Genomic DNA, 16,676 nt, shown 5'->3' with positions numbered 1-16,676 from the left:
ACTGCACTTGTAAAAATGTTGGTGCTCCCACTCACTTGATTTTTATTTAACTCGCAGTTTTTGAACTCTGCCTCTCCCTGCTCACGAAACGTGATGATGACGAAACCCACGAAGATGTTCATCATGAAGAAGGCGATGATGATGATGTAGATGATGAAGAAGATGGAGATCTCCACACGGTAGTTGTAGATGGGCCCTCGGTTCGGCTGATTGGCATCAATAGCCTTGTATAACAGCCTGTGTGGAAGAGAGACCAGTTTGATTGCTGAGGTCTGAAATTCGATAATCGAATCAATAATCGATTAATCGGTTTGTGTCATTCTTTAAGGAAAACGCATCAAACTTGAATATTTTCAGCTTTGCCTACTCCTTTATGAGAAAAAAGAGAAAATAATCATCATCATATTAACTATGAAAAAAATCGTTGCAAGAAAAAGAGCCAACTCTTAAACAGCTCTTATGCTTGCCTCTCTCATTGACATGAGATTTGAAACAACAAACTGAAGCAAATTGAAATGAAGTGTTTTAGGGCAAAACACAAATACACCTCACAAAGGCATAGAAAGGGCAATGTAAAAGCACCCCTTCCAATCACTTAGCATTTCATTCAAATTAACTAATGGACTAACTGACTACCTCAACGTATGGATATATGAAATAAATTGGTGCGCTGACAGCCTTTACGTAAAATTGATTAAAAGTCAGAATTTCATTTGTTATATGGCATATTGCCAAAACAGGATATGCTTCTGCAAGAAATCAGATTTATAGTTAGCAGGCATGGACTAACTACACAGTTAACGATGCTCTTTTTAAAGGACGTCTTTGACACTTTACAACCTCCACAACAGGGTTGGGGTGAACATGTCTTGGTTAAAAGGAAGTGGGAGCGGGACATGTCCCAGGTGGGGAAATGGAGAGGGTGTGTGATTCATCTAACAATATTAATGGAAATAAAATTAAAATCATGGCGTCGGTTAAAGTGAAGATCAGTGTAAGTCTATTTGAGGAGCCCTGATGTCCTGTGTATCTGTTGATATTCCCTGAGGCCGCTGCACTGTGTGTGGATTGCCGGGCAGGCGGTCCATGGACACTCACTGTGGCCAGCCCTCGAAGGTGGAGACGGTGAAGAGAGCGAGCATCCCCATCAGCACGTTATCAAAGTTAAAGTTGCTGTTCTCCCAGATCCTCTCCCTCACCATGGGGTGGTTCATGTCCCCGTCCTTAAACACGATGAATGTGCCCCTACACAGGACACAGGCAATGCAGGAGGCAAGAGGGGAGAGAGAAGAACAATATCAGTACAGTATGTGATGGGGACTATAGACAGCACATACAGTACAATACATAATTCCTGCACATACCTGCTTGACTATTCTAATACACCTGGTTTCAGCATACATCTTTACTTGTATCTTTATGATTGCTTGTGTATTACAGTAGTAATACGTGCTGTATACATCTCACAGGTCTATATAAAGTTTGTTTAATACGTTCACTGTAAATGTGTAAATATAAAGGTTGTGGGAAGAGGGGCTGGGTTTGGCACACTCACTTGCATTCCACTGGGGTATGCTTAGCCTCATCGGTGCACCTGAAGAATCGACCCTGGCAACATAGTAGGACATACACACATTAAGTTCAGTTGAACTCCTACATATTATACATCTATTATACATATACATATAATCCAGTGTGCGGTAACTGCCTGGCTGCTTTCTTTCCTCAAGAAACAGAGATCTATGATAAAATAGGGTCGGAATTCTCCTTAAAGGTGATGAGCGCAACAAAGAAGCTCCATTTTGTAACAGTAAGAAGACTTAAGAAGCACCTTGACATACGTTGTCAGCTTTCCATATTAGCGTACGACAACCCACATCACGACAGAAAAAGTGTCACTAAATTAAAATAACCCACGCATCTTGACCCAGAGCAGACACTCAGTTTGAAGTCAGTACCTTGAAGAGCTGGACTCCGATGCAGGCAAACATGAACTGCAACAGTGAGGTGACCACCAGGATGTTTCCGATGGTTTTGATGGCCACGAACACACACTGAATCACACTCTACATACACACACACACACACGTATAGATACACGCACACAAGCACGCACATATACACATTCACAAGAAGAAACACACATACAGGAGTCAGAGACAAAACAAATACAACATTCAGTATATCTGATTATTGCATTATTGTTGATATTTCAGAGATTCCCTCTAGTTAGTCAGTCAATTCTTGTACAAAATGTAAGTAGATTAAGAAATCAGATGGGAGTGGCAGTTCTTTAAGAACTACTTCGAATGTAATTTGTTTTGCATGCTTAATGGAAAGTTAACTGCAAGGTCTTCATTAATTCAAATGCCAAAGTCATTTTACATCATGGATTCAGACTTTAAGAATATGACTGTGTAATCAAGTTTGACCTTTTCTTTTGCACGTTATTAACTTCCAAGCTTGCAAGCTGTATTAGTCACTGGTGAAGCATGCTATAGAGAAACTGTGTGTTGACTGTAGGGTACCTTAAGTCCTTTGGCTCTGTTGATGGCCCTTAGAGGTCTGAGCACTCGAAGCACACGGAGGATCTTAACTACTGAGATGGCACTCGAACTGAGGGAGGAAGAAAACAAAGTATACTTTAACAAAGCATGCATACTAAAGTAAGCATACACAGACCAAAAGCATACTGTATATATATACATATATATATATATATATATATATATATACAGTATATATATAAACAAATACAATGAATACATTAATATGAATGAGGCCTCTTACAGTGTCTCAGACACTCACACTGAAGCATACTTCATTGTGTAAGATTTTTAATTACTAACATTCTTCATCAGAAACAAAAATGTACACAGCATTAGACAAAGAGAGACTGACAGAGAGAGTGATAGATAGAGAGAGAGAGAGAGAGAGAGAGAGAGAGAGAGAGAGAGAGAGAGAGAGAGAGAGAGAGAGAGAGAGAGAGAGATGCAGGACATGCAGTGGTCTGAGGGAGCTGAGGGGGTTGTGATACTGACTGCAGGAAGAAGGACAGCAGGGACACGCTGACCACCAGCAGGTCCAGCAGGTTGAAGGCGTTTCTGCAGAACGAGCCCTGATGAATGAACGCTCCATACACGGTCATCTAGATTCAGACAAGAGCAGTCAAACACAGATCCACTGAGATTGGTCATCACATACTCATGAAAACACATACTCTCGACTTTCAGCATGATTATTTTTCAAAAACATGATGAACAGATTTCCACATACCTTCAGTACGATCTCCACGGTGAAAACAGAGGTGAACACATAATCTGCATATCCCAGAGCCTTGAGAAATGAGATGAAGCAAACAGAGGAGAAAGAAAAGACTATTAGATTGATTCAAATTGGAAAACAAGTATCCAACCAACCTAGTGCTGCTACCGTAATTTCCCAACTATTAGCCGCCGCTTATACATTGATTTTGCAAACTTTCTTTAGAGGTTAATACACAGTGGCAGTTAATATGGTATTAATATGGTCTTGTTTTTTTTTATTTGCATAAAACACTGTCCTGTGACTTCTACACAAAGCAGCTCCTACATCTACTGTACATAGCCATCTGCACTTACAATGTTCCTGAAGGAATGGTGCCTGATTGGATCCTCAGCAGCCAATGAGATGCTGCTGAGGATGATGAAGACGAGGATGAGGTTGGTGAAGTAATGGTGGTGGATGAGGTTGTGGCAGGCCACTCGCAGGCTGGGGGAAGATGGCAGGGCAGGGGCAGGAAGGCACCACACAGGCAGGGTTAATGGAGGTGACTTTATTGTTGAATTTGTTTGCTGTCATACGGCAGCAATATAAACTTCTTTGAATGAAACAGGTTCTCTGCGGAGTTACATCTCTCCTCCACTTCTCAAAACAAATTGACTGCTGTGTTGATGCTAACCAGGGCCAGTAACTCACCAGTTTTTCTTCCCCAAGATGAAGAAGGAACTCCCATCAGGAATGGGCACAATCTTCTCCTTGGGCTGAAAACTCTCTGCCTTCATTGGAATGCCGACTTCAAGGAGGAGAGAGAGAGATCACGCTGACACACCAGTAGCAGTGGCGTGGGCAACAGGCCTACTATAATTCACAAATCTACATCATATGTCAGTTTCTAAAATGGATCGTTCTGGTCCTTAATTATGATTGGCTGAATGATGTTCGATGTCATTATATAATCCAGCACAACCCCACACACCCCTTAGCTGTTCTACAATCAGTGTAGCCTATGGTGCTAATTGCTTAAATACTGCAAGAAAATAACTTTATCTGCATGTTTATTCTTATTTACAGCAGGGACAAGGTGGCCTTGACATTAGGCCCAGAGGGCACCAACTTTGCATGGACGACCAGACACCAAGCAGACGGTAAAGCCCAGTAAAATAAGGACAACACAGCTGCCTGTGTCAGCACTGGAAGATGAATATAATGAAAGGCTTACCCCCCTCCAGTCCCTCGATGGCTCTGAGCTCCTCATTCTCCCAGTCATCCTCCTGCTCCTACTCACGGCCAGTGACATGAGAAAACCAGAGAGACGAACAGAAATTGTATTGTTTGCATTGCAGAATGCAAAGGGAGTTGCAGTAACACTTTCCTTGATAAAGCATTATAAACACATCCATATGATTATGAGGCTTTATGAATGATCTATAACCCTTTGTGAGTGCATTTATAATGCTTTATAAATACTGAGCTCATGGAAAATGTTGCATTATCATTCTGCAGGATATGCACGCAAATGATATAGACAACGACGACATTACCTCCTCTTCCTCCTCTTGACCTTCTTCATCCTCCCACTCATCATCCTCTTCTTTCTTCTCTCTGGAAAATATCAAGATGGCAGCATAGATGAAGTTTCGTTTACTGATAGCAGCTGTATAACATTATTGACACAAACATGGCAAAGTACTTATATCTTTGGAGACTTTGACATTCTCAGTAAACCAGCAGAATGTAAGCGGTAATTGATAAAGACATCTTACTCTGGTTTGGTTTTCCCCTTTCCAGTGGCCAAGTTGTCGACAGCGATAGCCAAGAAGACATTTAGCAGGATGTCTGAGATAGAGCACTAGTCAAGGGCCATTACATATTTAACAGTACTTTAACAATTAATTTCATCAGAACAATTATGATGAAAGCAAGGAAAAGATTCTAGGTTAGGGCATCATATTACACAATGTCTGAACAAGACATTCATACTGTATCTCGGCTTCATTGAAAATGAAGACTACCCTCAATTGACCTCTGAGAGAAAAAAAAAGGTGAAACGAATAAAACTGATTTACTCAGAACCCATAGTAGTGAATCTCAGTCGCTTTGGTGCTTTTCTCAGATCAGAATGAAAATTCTCATAACTATTACCTTAAATAGTAGTAATTATATGGTAATTAGTAGTAAAATAATAGTTCAACCTCCACAACATTTAGTCATTTGTGCCCATCACAGTATCAACTTGTCCTTCCTCTGAACAAATTGCAAATGCATTTGTCATGTCAGTCAAAATGAACTATACTTATGGATGCTAAATAGTCATTCCCAAAAAATACTCTTCATTTCATTGCTTGAGCCATTACATACAAAATTGTACAGAATTGCAAAGAGCATTATACAGTAAAAAATGTGAAACGTACGCAAATGTTAATAGCAATGTGAGAAAAGAACCAAGGGCGACTGAGAAAAACTATAATCTGCCATGAGATGCCATCCTAAGCATACTTAAATCAAATCAAAGTAGATAGTGTCTGGCACACACGGAGACAGATGAAAGGATACAGTTACCAACGACGAAAAGAATGACAAAGTAGACACACACAATCATGTTGGGGAAGATGGGGCCACCATAGGCCATGATGCCATCATACATGACAGAGTTCCAGTCCTCCCCTGTGAGGATCTGAAGAGGGGCAGACAGAGTAGAATGGACAGACAGACATGAATATGATAAATCCATAAAAGCACAGATTGATCGCTTTCTTGCTTGACTGATTGATAGATTAATCAATTGATTGAATGAAGGGTAGACAAACAGATTACAGACAGATAGATAAATAGATAAATAGATAGATAGATAGATAGATAGATAGATACAGATAAATAGAGAAATAGATAGATAGATACATAGATTGATAGATTCTGTAGGAGTGGCATTCTATTTGGCCATGGCTGTGTCTCCATAGCAACGCAGCAGGGAGTCTTACCTGGAAACAGGTAAGCAGTGCGGAGGGGAAGGAGTCGAAGGTGCTCCTCTTCATCTGTGTCTCGTCAAAGTTGAACTTGCCGCCAAAGAGCTGCATGCCCAGCAGGGCGAAGATGATGAGGAAGAGGAAGAGTAGCAGCAGCAGGGAGCAGATGGCCTTCATGGAGTTGAGCAGCGAGGTGACCAGGTCGGACAGGGCAGCCCAGTGCCTGCAGCACACAGGGGTCAGAGGTCAGGACAGGAGAGAGGAATCCAGTGGGGCATCTGCGACAGCAGCTGATTTGCATGGCTGATTTGGTTATGTGTGCATGTTTCTGTTGATGTGTTCTGTGTGTGTAACTGTATGTATTATTGTTAAGGGTTTCAGGTTTGGTGATGTGGCGGGTATGGTAATGTGGAGTGTGGAGCTACTTTGAACCTCATAAATGGTGTAAAACAGTGATTTATTTGCTAAGCCGATGCCCGAGGCACCCCCATTGAAAACCTGTTGGTAGCATCGGCTAACTAGCGGCAGATTTCTGAGTGCAGGGGGCAGGTGGAGATCAGCTCTGAGACAAACGCTCACACTCGGTATCATGTTTCAACACACTTTAAGTCAATATCACACAGGAATTCTCCTTTAACTTGCCAAATATCAAAATTTCCTCAGCCTGTTGCGCCACAGCGCCCCCCCAGGGGTCATGTTTGAATGTCAAAATTGCAATCATCACCTTTTCATAGACTCGGGTGAAAACTCACGCAAAACATACTTTATACAGTATACTGCATTCTCATGACACATTTTAAAATGTACATGAAAGAAGTGTGAGAAAGGTTCTTTGTCATATTTCTCAAAAGTCTGGAAAACTATTCTTGTGTTTAGAACACGGTTGGTGACCTACCTAGTGACCTTGAAGATACGGAGAAGACGGATGCAACGCAGGACAGAGATTCCAATGGGAGGGATGAAATCCATCTCCACGAGAAAGGTCTCCAGGATACCACCACACACCACGAAGCAGTCAAAGCGGTTGAACAGGGCTATGAAGTAGACCTGTATCCCAAAACTGTACATCTTCAATAACATCTCAAAGGTGAAGAGGCCCAGCAGGATCTTATTGGCTCGTTCTGCAGTTAGGGGGGGGAGGAACAATCCACAACCAATCAGATTACACGCCAAGAGAGAAATCTGTAATGATAATGAGCAATGAGTCGACAGCTAGAGTCCACTCATGTCGCATGGTCAGTGGCAGTTCTTGGAATAGTGAGTAGTGTGGGCTCATTAAAAATGGCTCTTCAATAATATTTGATGTACCGGCAATGTGTTTGCTTTGAATGGGGATGGGATATATGTTACATGATATATGTGTGGATGTGATATATGTTAAATGATATATGTCTGGATGGGATTTATATGTTACATGATATATGTCATAAGCTGTAAGTGTTACATGTGGTTCTTAGCTGTGGAACATTATGTACAGAAACGATTGACCCACTGGGAATATTCTATCTATCTATCTACATTTCTACCTCTGCATCTCTCATCACGAAAATAAAAGACAAAGTCTCACCTTGAATGTCAGTGAGCCACTTTGGCTGTCCATAGTGTTCAGAGGCACTAGCTGCTGTATTCAGAAACACCAGCAACAGCACAAGCCAATAGAAATTGGCGGACTTCACCGCCACTCTGGCGTTCTTACGCATCGCCTGGTTCAGGTGGAACAGCTGCTCGCTAGAGGTAAACAAAATCAGTAGTTTTAGAAACTTGAAATGTTAGAGTTCAGAATGTCAAGGTAAAATAAAGCGTTTCGCATACAACTTTTATTGAAATATCAGGAATAATATCCATATTCTATAGGTAAAGCAGCTGTTTAAAAGAACTTACCAGAAGCTAATGGCCAACAATCGCTGCCTAAAGTCAGAAATAGAGGGAAAACACCAAAGTAAATAATACAATCACTCAAATAACTATTAACACATTTCACATTATAGTTGTGTATTGTGTAATGGTACACATCACATGTACAGTATACAGTACAATACATAACAATCATTTGCTGTCTATATATTTGTCCACAATGTGATATTACAGCAGGCTTCTATACATATACTGATACCTTTATCATAAACATGCTTTACTCACGTAATCGAGGCACAACAGCCTCCATCATCATCTAGGAAAGCTTCAAACTCCGAGTCTGAGTCCGATTCTGTTGATCAAGAGTTTGGAAACAACAATTTCACATCGGATGAAAACACATAAAAGTCGTAACATTTTTGCGTTTTGTGTCTTTAGTTTCCATATGACAAAAATATTTCCAAACTTGTTGATGGACAAACATAAACACAAATAAACAATGAAAAAAGAAATGAGTGTTCTGATCTCCATACCTCCATCTTCATTGTGTTTGTACCATCCATACTTCTTCATCATCTTCTTCTTGGCAACCACAGCTCCTGCAGAAAAAAAGCACAGAGATAATGTAAATAAAAGCCATACGTGCCATAAATGTGACTATGTGCCTGTGTGTATGTGTATATGAGAGTGCGTGTGTGTGTGTGTGTGTGTGTGTGTGTGTGTGCATGTGTGTGTGCATGTGTGTGTTTCTGTATATGTGTGTGGATGTTAGTCTGTGTGTGTGTTTGTGTGTGTGTGTGTGTGTGTGTGTGTGTGTGTGTGTGTGTGTGTGTATTTTCTTTAGCGAAACTCACGTTTGTTGCCGTCCTCATCCATGTTATCGGCCTCGATGAGCCAGTCCATGTAGCCCACCATATCCTCCTCCATCTGCTTCTTCTCCTGGGCCAACTGGAGCTCCCCACGAGCCACAGCCTTCTCTCTCTCCTTAGAGAACTCTCTGTGGGTGCACAAACAGAAAAACACACACACACACACACACACACGCACACACACACACACACACAGATATATAAACAATAGGGTAAAAAGAAGTAAGTCACTGACTGGACTCAAAACACCTCACCTCAGTACTACAGATTTGCATCAATACTGTATACAGAATAATAAATAAGTGCAAGTTAAGCACATTGAGACATGTTCTGCTATATTATGTTATAGTGCTATACAAAATAAACTTGAATTGCAGTGAAATGTATTACAGAGTAGAGGACTGACAGGCAGACACTCACCCGCTCAACACTCCCAAAACGAGGTTGATGATGAAGAAGGAGCCAAAGACTACCAGAGACACAAAGTAGACCCAGGGCATCTCCATACCAATGGCATCATTCATCTACAGGGAGCACATGCACAATCAATCACTGGTTCCACACTGTACCACAATGAATCATTATGCATCTGTGTAAGGATATGTATGTGCTTGTGATTGTGTGTGTGTATGTGTATGTGTATGTGTATGTGTATGTGTATGTGTATGTGTATGTGTATGTGTATGTGTATGTGTGTGTGCGTGTGCGTGTGCGTGTGCGTGTGCGTGTGCGTGTGCGTGTGTGTGTGTGTGTGTCTGTGTGTGTGTGTGTGTGTCTGTGTGTGTGTGTGTGTGTCTGTGTGTGTGTCTGTGTGTGTGTGTGTGTGTGTGTGTGTGTGAGTGCAAGGGTGAGAGAGTGTGTGCATGCATGTGTATGTGTGTGTGTGTGTGTGTGTGTGTGTGTGTGTGTGTGTGTGTGTGTGTGTCTGTGTGTGTGTGTCTGTGTGTGCGACTGGCGACGACACACAACTCCTTGACACTCAAAACTCCAGAAGGACAATAATCAATCACTTCCATTCGCGCATGATTCAGCACTGGACAAGTCTACGCCTACAAGGCCGACCATAGCGTATCACACACGGCTCTGAGAAACACAGCTCTACAAGAAGACATCCACAGATTCACAATAAAAGCCCGCCTTCAGGTATTACCTACAATCCAACTTATCAACATGGTTTCCATCCACACATGAGCCGTTTTGCCTGCAACATCACAATCATCAAAGGGAGACGATCGCGCACATTCTAAATGGCTGTGCTGCCTACAAAGGACTGTACATAGCGCACCACGACCATATTGTTGCACTGTCAGCGAAGGAGCTCCAAGACAATGGCAACTTTACTGCAATCCACCATAACGCAAAGATCAAGACAATAAAAATAAATGACTAAATAACATAAATAACTTACCATATACACCCGACATAATTGCAATTAATCAACACACCAAAGCCGTCACAATAATAGAAATTGGTTGCTCTTTCGATGCTTACATGGACATCTGCTATGCTTCAAAACTGTTAAAATATCAACCATGGTATAATGTTTTCAGCAACTCTGGCTATTCCTGCAAAATCATTGCCCTCATTTTTGGTAGTTTAGGTCATGTGCACAAGATGTGTGTAAGAGGCCTGCAGATTTGTGGACTACCTAAGAACAAAGCCCAAAAAATGGCAAAATATTGCTCTGTATCAGCAGTAATTGGTAGCCTCTACATATGGAGGCGTAGGTGTCACCTTTACCCTTAATGTGCATAATGGACTGGATTATTGGCTGCTGTTGCACATCTTTCTATCAAATTTGGATTATGCCATGATATATGCTTATCTTCTAATCCAAATAAAGAATTTAAAATGTGTGTGTGTGTGTGTGTGTGTGTGTGTGTGTGTTGTGTAGAGCCTCACCCAGTAAAGCACGTCAGTCCACCCCTCCATGGTGATGCACTGGAACACTGTGAGCATGGCGAAGAAGATGTTGTCGAAGTTGGTGATGCCTCCGTTAGGCCCCTCCCAGCCCCCTCGGCACTCTGTGTTGTTGCCCACGCAGAAACGCCCGTTCCCAGCGAACGCACATGGCGTGGGGTCATCGTCCACATTCAGCTCTGAGATCAGACACAACAGCAATCAAAACAACGACTGACAGAACCAAAACAGATCCCAAATCAGAGCAACGCCAGTTGAGATGACAGTATAGCAGCAAGACACACTGAACTTGTCTTACAGCATAACTACATTAGTGAGCACAAGCTTATTAGACAAAACACTGTGTGGAGTTTTAAATATAAAGTCATGTCAGCATGCAGTGTCATATTTTTTCTAATAAACTTGTTACTTTACATTGCATGTTGACAAAATCTAACTCAGTCAAAGCAACTAAAAGACTAGTGCTATGTTTGGTTATTTTGGGTTCATAAGTCTTTTTTTTAACACAGTCCACTAGACTGACCTGTGCCTTTGTAGTAGCAGGTCTTGTGCATCCTGCCGAGGAAGAGCTCCAGCCCGATGATGGCGTAGATGATGATGACGAAGCCGACCAGCATGCCGATGTGCAACAGGGGCACCATGGCCTTCATGATGGAGTTCAACACAATCTGCAGACCTGCACACATCAGCCACCGTTAGCATACAGCAGACACACGCGCATACACACACGCACACGCACACACACACGCGCACACACACACACACACACACACACGCACACACACACACACACACACACACAACACACACGCACACGCACACGCACACGCACACGCACACGCACACGCACACGCACACACACACACACACACACACACACACACACACACTTACTGGGTACACCAGAGACCAGTCGTAGAGGACGCAGCACCCTGAAAGCACGAAGGGCTTTCACGTCCAAACCTCCAGGCTTCCCCGCCGCGTGGTGGGCCTCTCCTGGCTTATGTTCGTTGCCCATCTCTGCAAACACGCTGAAAAGGCTGCCGTGCAACACAAATAAAATAGCTGATTCGCAAGTCTACAGTTTCTCCAAAACTCATTACAGTTTTTGCCTATATTGCTTACACACTTTCTACAGAAACTGGCTCATTATGTCAAAACGTTACAGCCAATTAAGACAATCTTTCAAATCAACAGCAACACACTGATGTGCTTTATAGAAAAAGCTGCAGACTTTGTGTTTCTATTTCTTTTTCTCAGACTCACTCTTCTGTGGAACTCAAGTAGAGTCTCTACAGTAATTAACTAATACATTTTTGCAACAAAGGTTTTTACAACAAACACACACACACGCACACAAGCACACAAGCACACACACACAAGCAGACACACACACACACACACACACGCACACATACACACACACACGCACACTCAAAAGGAAAATGCTGTGTACCCGACAATGACAATAACAAAATCCAGCAAGTTCCATCCACTGCGTATGTATGCACTGGGATGCATGACCAATCCATAGGCCAGGATCTTGGTAAATGTTTCAATAGTGAAGATGACCAGAAAGACATACTCGACTTGTTCCTGAACACAGACAAAAGAAAATTCAATTCAACACTAAAATTCTACATTTAAAATGTAGCATATCTCTTCTCCAAAAATAGTGACAATGCTTTAACAGAACCATACAATGATAGAATCATATTTAGATTTAAGACATGAAAATAAAATGTCATTATAAGACTGAGATCTTGTGAGTTAGCTTCTGACAGCAGTTAATTACTATCCCTCTGGTCACAAGCAGGACTTTTTTTGCGTAATCATTTTTTATTAACAACGATAAGGATGGAGTCTTGCCTGGTTAGCACCAGACTTAGTCCCAATTGAACTTGAGATTGCATCAGGACAATGTTCATTCACCTCCCATTTCCAATGGGTGTCAACCAACAGACACCGATTAAAATGCCTCTGGACACAATTTGAAAGACCTCAAACCAATCAGAGCAATGGAGGAGATGACACATGATGCAGAGCAATGAAAAAAATATCTCAGCAAACAAACTTTTTCTTTGTTTGCCTCAACAGCTGTGATTGGTGCCCAGGTTTTAAGAACATTGGAAATCACAGTGAATGGCCTCCTTGCCAGACAGAGCAGGTTCAGCTGGGTTCACCCAGGCTAGATGGAGTCAGTATACCACAGACAGGTGTACAGGTCATCCTCCCATTGGTACAATTATCTTAAAGCACAGTATATGTATAGCACTGCAATCAGCCCACATCCACTCTTGCTGTTGATTGGCTGAGGCTGAGGCATTGCACTGATTTGCTCTCAGCAGGAGCTCTCGGCGTTGCGGAACATGCTCTCAGGCAATCCTCGCCAAGGCATGCATGCCAATGCACTGGTTTCACCTTGTAGTGCCCAGCTCCTGGACTAATTAGCTTTCTGGCCTGATAACCCACTAGCTAAGAAGCTAATCACTCGAACGATGCTCAGTCACCTTACGGCTAGCCAACACGGGAATACAGAACATATTCATTTTCAACAATTGACTGGTACTGTTTTGCATTTCACTTGCAAGAGAATTGCAAATAAACCACCATAATTATCTCACAAATAGCTGAATGTTAACAAAGAAATGGCATTAAACTCTTGTGTGTGTGCGTGTGTGTGTGTGTGTGTGTGTGTGTGTGTGTGTGTCTGCATGTGTGTTCTCAAGTATATGTGTGTGTGTGTGTCTGTGAAAGTGCTTGTGTGTGTATGTTTGTTTTAGTCATGGATACACTGGGAATTACAGTAGTTGAGGAATTACAGCAAACCCAGACTTCACCGTCAGTTTTACCCCCTCGTCTAAGCAATCCAATAAAGAGATTCCCTTCTGGGGCTTAGCCAATAACAAGTGCTCCACACCACAACCCAACAGATGGAGGAGGAGAGCGATGGACTCACACACACACACACACACACACACACACACACACGCACGCACGCACACACACACACACACTGCCTGTACACAGCATAATTGACCTGGCGGCCACTGATCAAGAAGATCTAGGCCCTTGATCTGAGAATAAAAACTCTAGCTAGGTGGGATCCCTCAGATTCACTATTTACACACAAGTCTAGCCTCATGGGCAATGCCCATGTTTGGTCCTGCAACCATTACGTCTGTGTCTGCTCTCTCAGCCCCATCCTGCCACTTGCTCTTTCATCTGCTTAAGGACACAAACCCACAAAAAGCTCTGCGATGTTCAGCCTTACCAGGGCTCTCGCTATCAGTGCTTCAAAGATCTACAGAACACTGGTCTGCTCTGCTGAAGACACTCAGGAGGAAAAATGAAGTGACCCTGAGTCAGAGCAGATGGTCAATGCCTTGATCTGGTTCAAAGGTCATCTCTAAGAACCACTTTTCCAAGCAGATGCTATCGTGTAAATGACCAGGCCCTTTTAAGATCAATATAATTATCTTTGCTCTCTATAACTGTAATTTATGTTAGATATGTCTATCTAGAGAATACTAGTGTATGCTTTATCGTAGGAATTTCAAAATATTTCAAAATAAAGACATTTTGCTGTGGTTTGATTAAATGAGATTAACACATGGTGATGAATGGTGAAATATGCCAGTCAGGGAGTTCTCCAAGTCAGGAATATAAACGTTAAAACTTTAAGTAGAGTGACATTTAGAAGACACCTTTATCCAAAGTGACACTGACTTAACGTTTGAGGACCAGAGACGCTATATTATAAATAGACATACAAATGGAATTACAACCCCTACACCCTATCGTCAGAGGCTGACATCCAGGGTTCAAAATGCAAAAGTCCTGCCAAGTATTTGACCCCACCATTTAGTAAACCAGCTCATCTTAATTAGCAGCCAGGTAGATCAGATCATTTGCAATATATCCTGCGTTAAATGCACAGGTAGAAAGAATACAGTTGTGGTCAAAAGTTTTTATTGCACATGCCAAAGTTGACTAAAAAGTATAAAGAAATGGAAATTGCCTTGAAATGCCTTAATTAAAAAAATTAGGAAAGCATTACCTTTAAGGACACCAATTTTCCTCATGAAGGAATAATGTATTGTAAATACATAAATGTTCTTCATTAAAATACAAGGGCCGATTCAGGCAGGGCTGATTCAGGCAGATTGTTTGATGCTCATTGAGCTCAATGCAAATCAAACCAGCTAATAGGCTAACAAACAAAAAAACCCCAAAGCTAATCTCTAGGTATGATGAAGGGTATGTGATGATGCGCGGCTATTTTAATTCCAAAGGCCACGGGAACTTTATCAGGATGTATAGTATCCTGGATTCATGAAATAACTGGCCTTTAGAAATAAAAATCTCCCTGCCTCTATCGGAATTTAACATAGGGGTATGTACACTCATGGCCCCTGTATTTTAAGGAAGAACATTTATCTATTTACGATACATTATTCTCTCGTAAAGAATTAAGATCAATTTCCAAAGATGATTTTTTTTTATACCTCTTTATAGTCAAATTTAGCATGGGCATGTAAACTTATGACCACAACTGTATATGGCAGGACTATGGCAGGATCCGGGGTGTCTACCTTTGCCTTTCGTGTTTGGTGCCAGAGTGTCAAAGTTCTAATACCCTCAGAGTTTAGCTAGAGCTGCAGTGTCACTGACATACATAGCACCGCCAACCCTCTATGTTGCCAACTACACCTGACCTCACCCTTCACTGACCTGGCTGGCTTCACAAGAAAAATTCTGCTATTGGATTGGCTTCAGACAATACTCATATGAATCACAAATTTAATATGTGCTGATTCTTACCAAGTTGTGGTTTGTCTGATTGGAATCGTCATCAGGAAAAGGTTTTGTTACTCCCATAGCGACACAGTTGGCAAAAATGGCCAGTAGGATGAATATATCAAAAGGCGTGAGGATGTGAATTAAGGGAAATGGGACAAGCATGAGATGTTGCATCGACACACACACACACACACACACACACACAAAAACATATTTGGTAAAGGATCAATCAGCCAATCAATCAATCAATCAATCAATCAATCAATCTATTTATCATCTGTGTAGTATCAATTAATCAATAAATCAGGCAGTCAGTCTGGTTATCATGTGCAAAATCAATCAATCCATCAATCAATCAATAAGCCTGTTTATCATTTGTGCAATATTTAAGTGTCTATCTATCTGTTTGTGTGAATGTGTTTGAGTGACTGTGTTAAAATATGACTAATAGAAGCATCCTGAGTGTTGGGGCCCCATTAGGCTCCATAATTGGCTAATTAACCTACATGAAGAACCATCACCAGATATATACAATAACTGAACCGGCTCTTGCATTTTGGAGCAGAGCCTTGTTCTAGAGTGAAAGGATATTTCCATTCCACGAGGGCGAGCGCCGCCATGCGTATGGGGTTGCTCAGCGTCAGGCAGCAGAGAGCTCGGGGGGCGCGCAAGGCCGACTTGTTGGCCTGCATCTGCTTCTTCTGCCCTCCAGCCCTCTTGCGCACCGAGCCGGTGGAATTGAGCGTGTCCGTCTTGCCGGCCTCGGCCCCCCCATTGGGAGCCATCTCCCCTCCCTCTGTAGAGACAAGACAGCGTCACACAAATCATATGACCAAGGTGGATGTCAGTCAGGTGGGTGGGGACTGTTGCGCTCATATGAGATCACAGGGGTGTATAACCCAGTAGGAGTAAAGAGGTTGAGGTGTGCTGAAACGTCTGCAGTCTGCATTAAAGATGACGACTTAATAAAACGTAATCCTGCTTTTTGTTCAGAGTGTTCACATCA

At 42.1% G+C, this 16,676-nt stretch overlaps 1 protein-coding gene across 1 annotated transcript in view; it reads right to left on the bottom strand.

Annotated features, from left to right (window-relative positions):
- The window catches only part of cacna1fa (calcium channel, voltage-dependent, L type, alpha 1F subunit a), a 31,446-nt gene that overhangs the window by 14,364 nt on the left and 406 nt on the right, over positions 1-16,676 (bottom strand). The window contains exons 2-27 of the mRNA XM_062542053.1: positions 16,262-16,466; positions 15,692-15,797; positions 12,324-12,463; positions 11,762-11,907; positions 11,391-11,543; positions 10,850-11,046; positions 9,368-9,471; positions 8,933-9,075; positions 8,612-8,677; positions 8,364-8,430; positions 7,792-7,952; positions 7,120-7,345; positions 6,240-6,447; positions 5,815-5,935; positions 5,025-5,097; positions 4,803-4,863; positions 4,481-4,538; positions 3,958-4,054; positions 3,621-3,750; positions 3,277-3,336; positions 3,042-3,148; positions 2,529-2,616; positions 1,959-2,066; positions 1,556-1,608; positions 1,099-1,245; positions 36-237 (exon numbers count right to left, since the gene is read on the bottom strand). Of these exons, the coding sequence (XP_062398037.1) occupies positions 36-237; positions 1,099-1,245; positions 1,556-1,608; positions 1,959-2,066; positions 2,529-2,616; positions 3,042-3,148; positions 3,277-3,336; positions 3,621-3,750; positions 3,958-4,054; positions 4,481-4,538; positions 4,803-4,863; positions 5,025-5,097; positions 5,815-5,935; positions 6,240-6,447; positions 7,120-7,345; positions 7,792-7,952; positions 8,364-8,430; positions 8,612-8,677; positions 8,933-9,075; positions 9,368-9,471; positions 10,850-11,046; positions 11,391-11,543; positions 11,762-11,907; positions 12,324-12,463; positions 15,692-15,797; positions 16,262-16,466 (3,227 nt within the window). The remainder of the gene's footprint in view (positions 1-35; positions 238-1,098; positions 1,246-1,555; positions 1,609-1,958; positions 2,067-2,528; positions 2,617-3,041; positions 3,149-3,276; positions 3,337-3,620; positions 3,751-3,957; positions 4,055-4,480; positions 4,539-4,802; positions 4,864-5,024; positions 5,098-5,814; positions 5,936-6,239; positions 6,448-7,119; positions 7,346-7,791; positions 7,953-8,363; positions 8,431-8,611; positions 8,678-8,932; positions 9,076-9,367; positions 9,472-10,849; positions 11,047-11,390; positions 11,544-11,761; positions 11,908-12,323; positions 12,464-15,691; positions 15,798-16,261; positions 16,467-16,676) is intronic.

This window comes from Sardina pilchardus, chromosome 7 (genome assembly GCF_963854185.1).
Source record: "Sardina pilchardus chromosome 7, fSarPil1.1, whole genome shotgun sequence".
Lineage (NCBI taxonomy): Eukaryota > Metazoa > Chordata > Actinopteri > Clupeiformes > Clupeidae > Sardina > Sardina pilchardus.
Note: the sequence above shows the minus strand (reverse complement) of the source record. Positions and strands in the feature narration are given on the sequence as shown.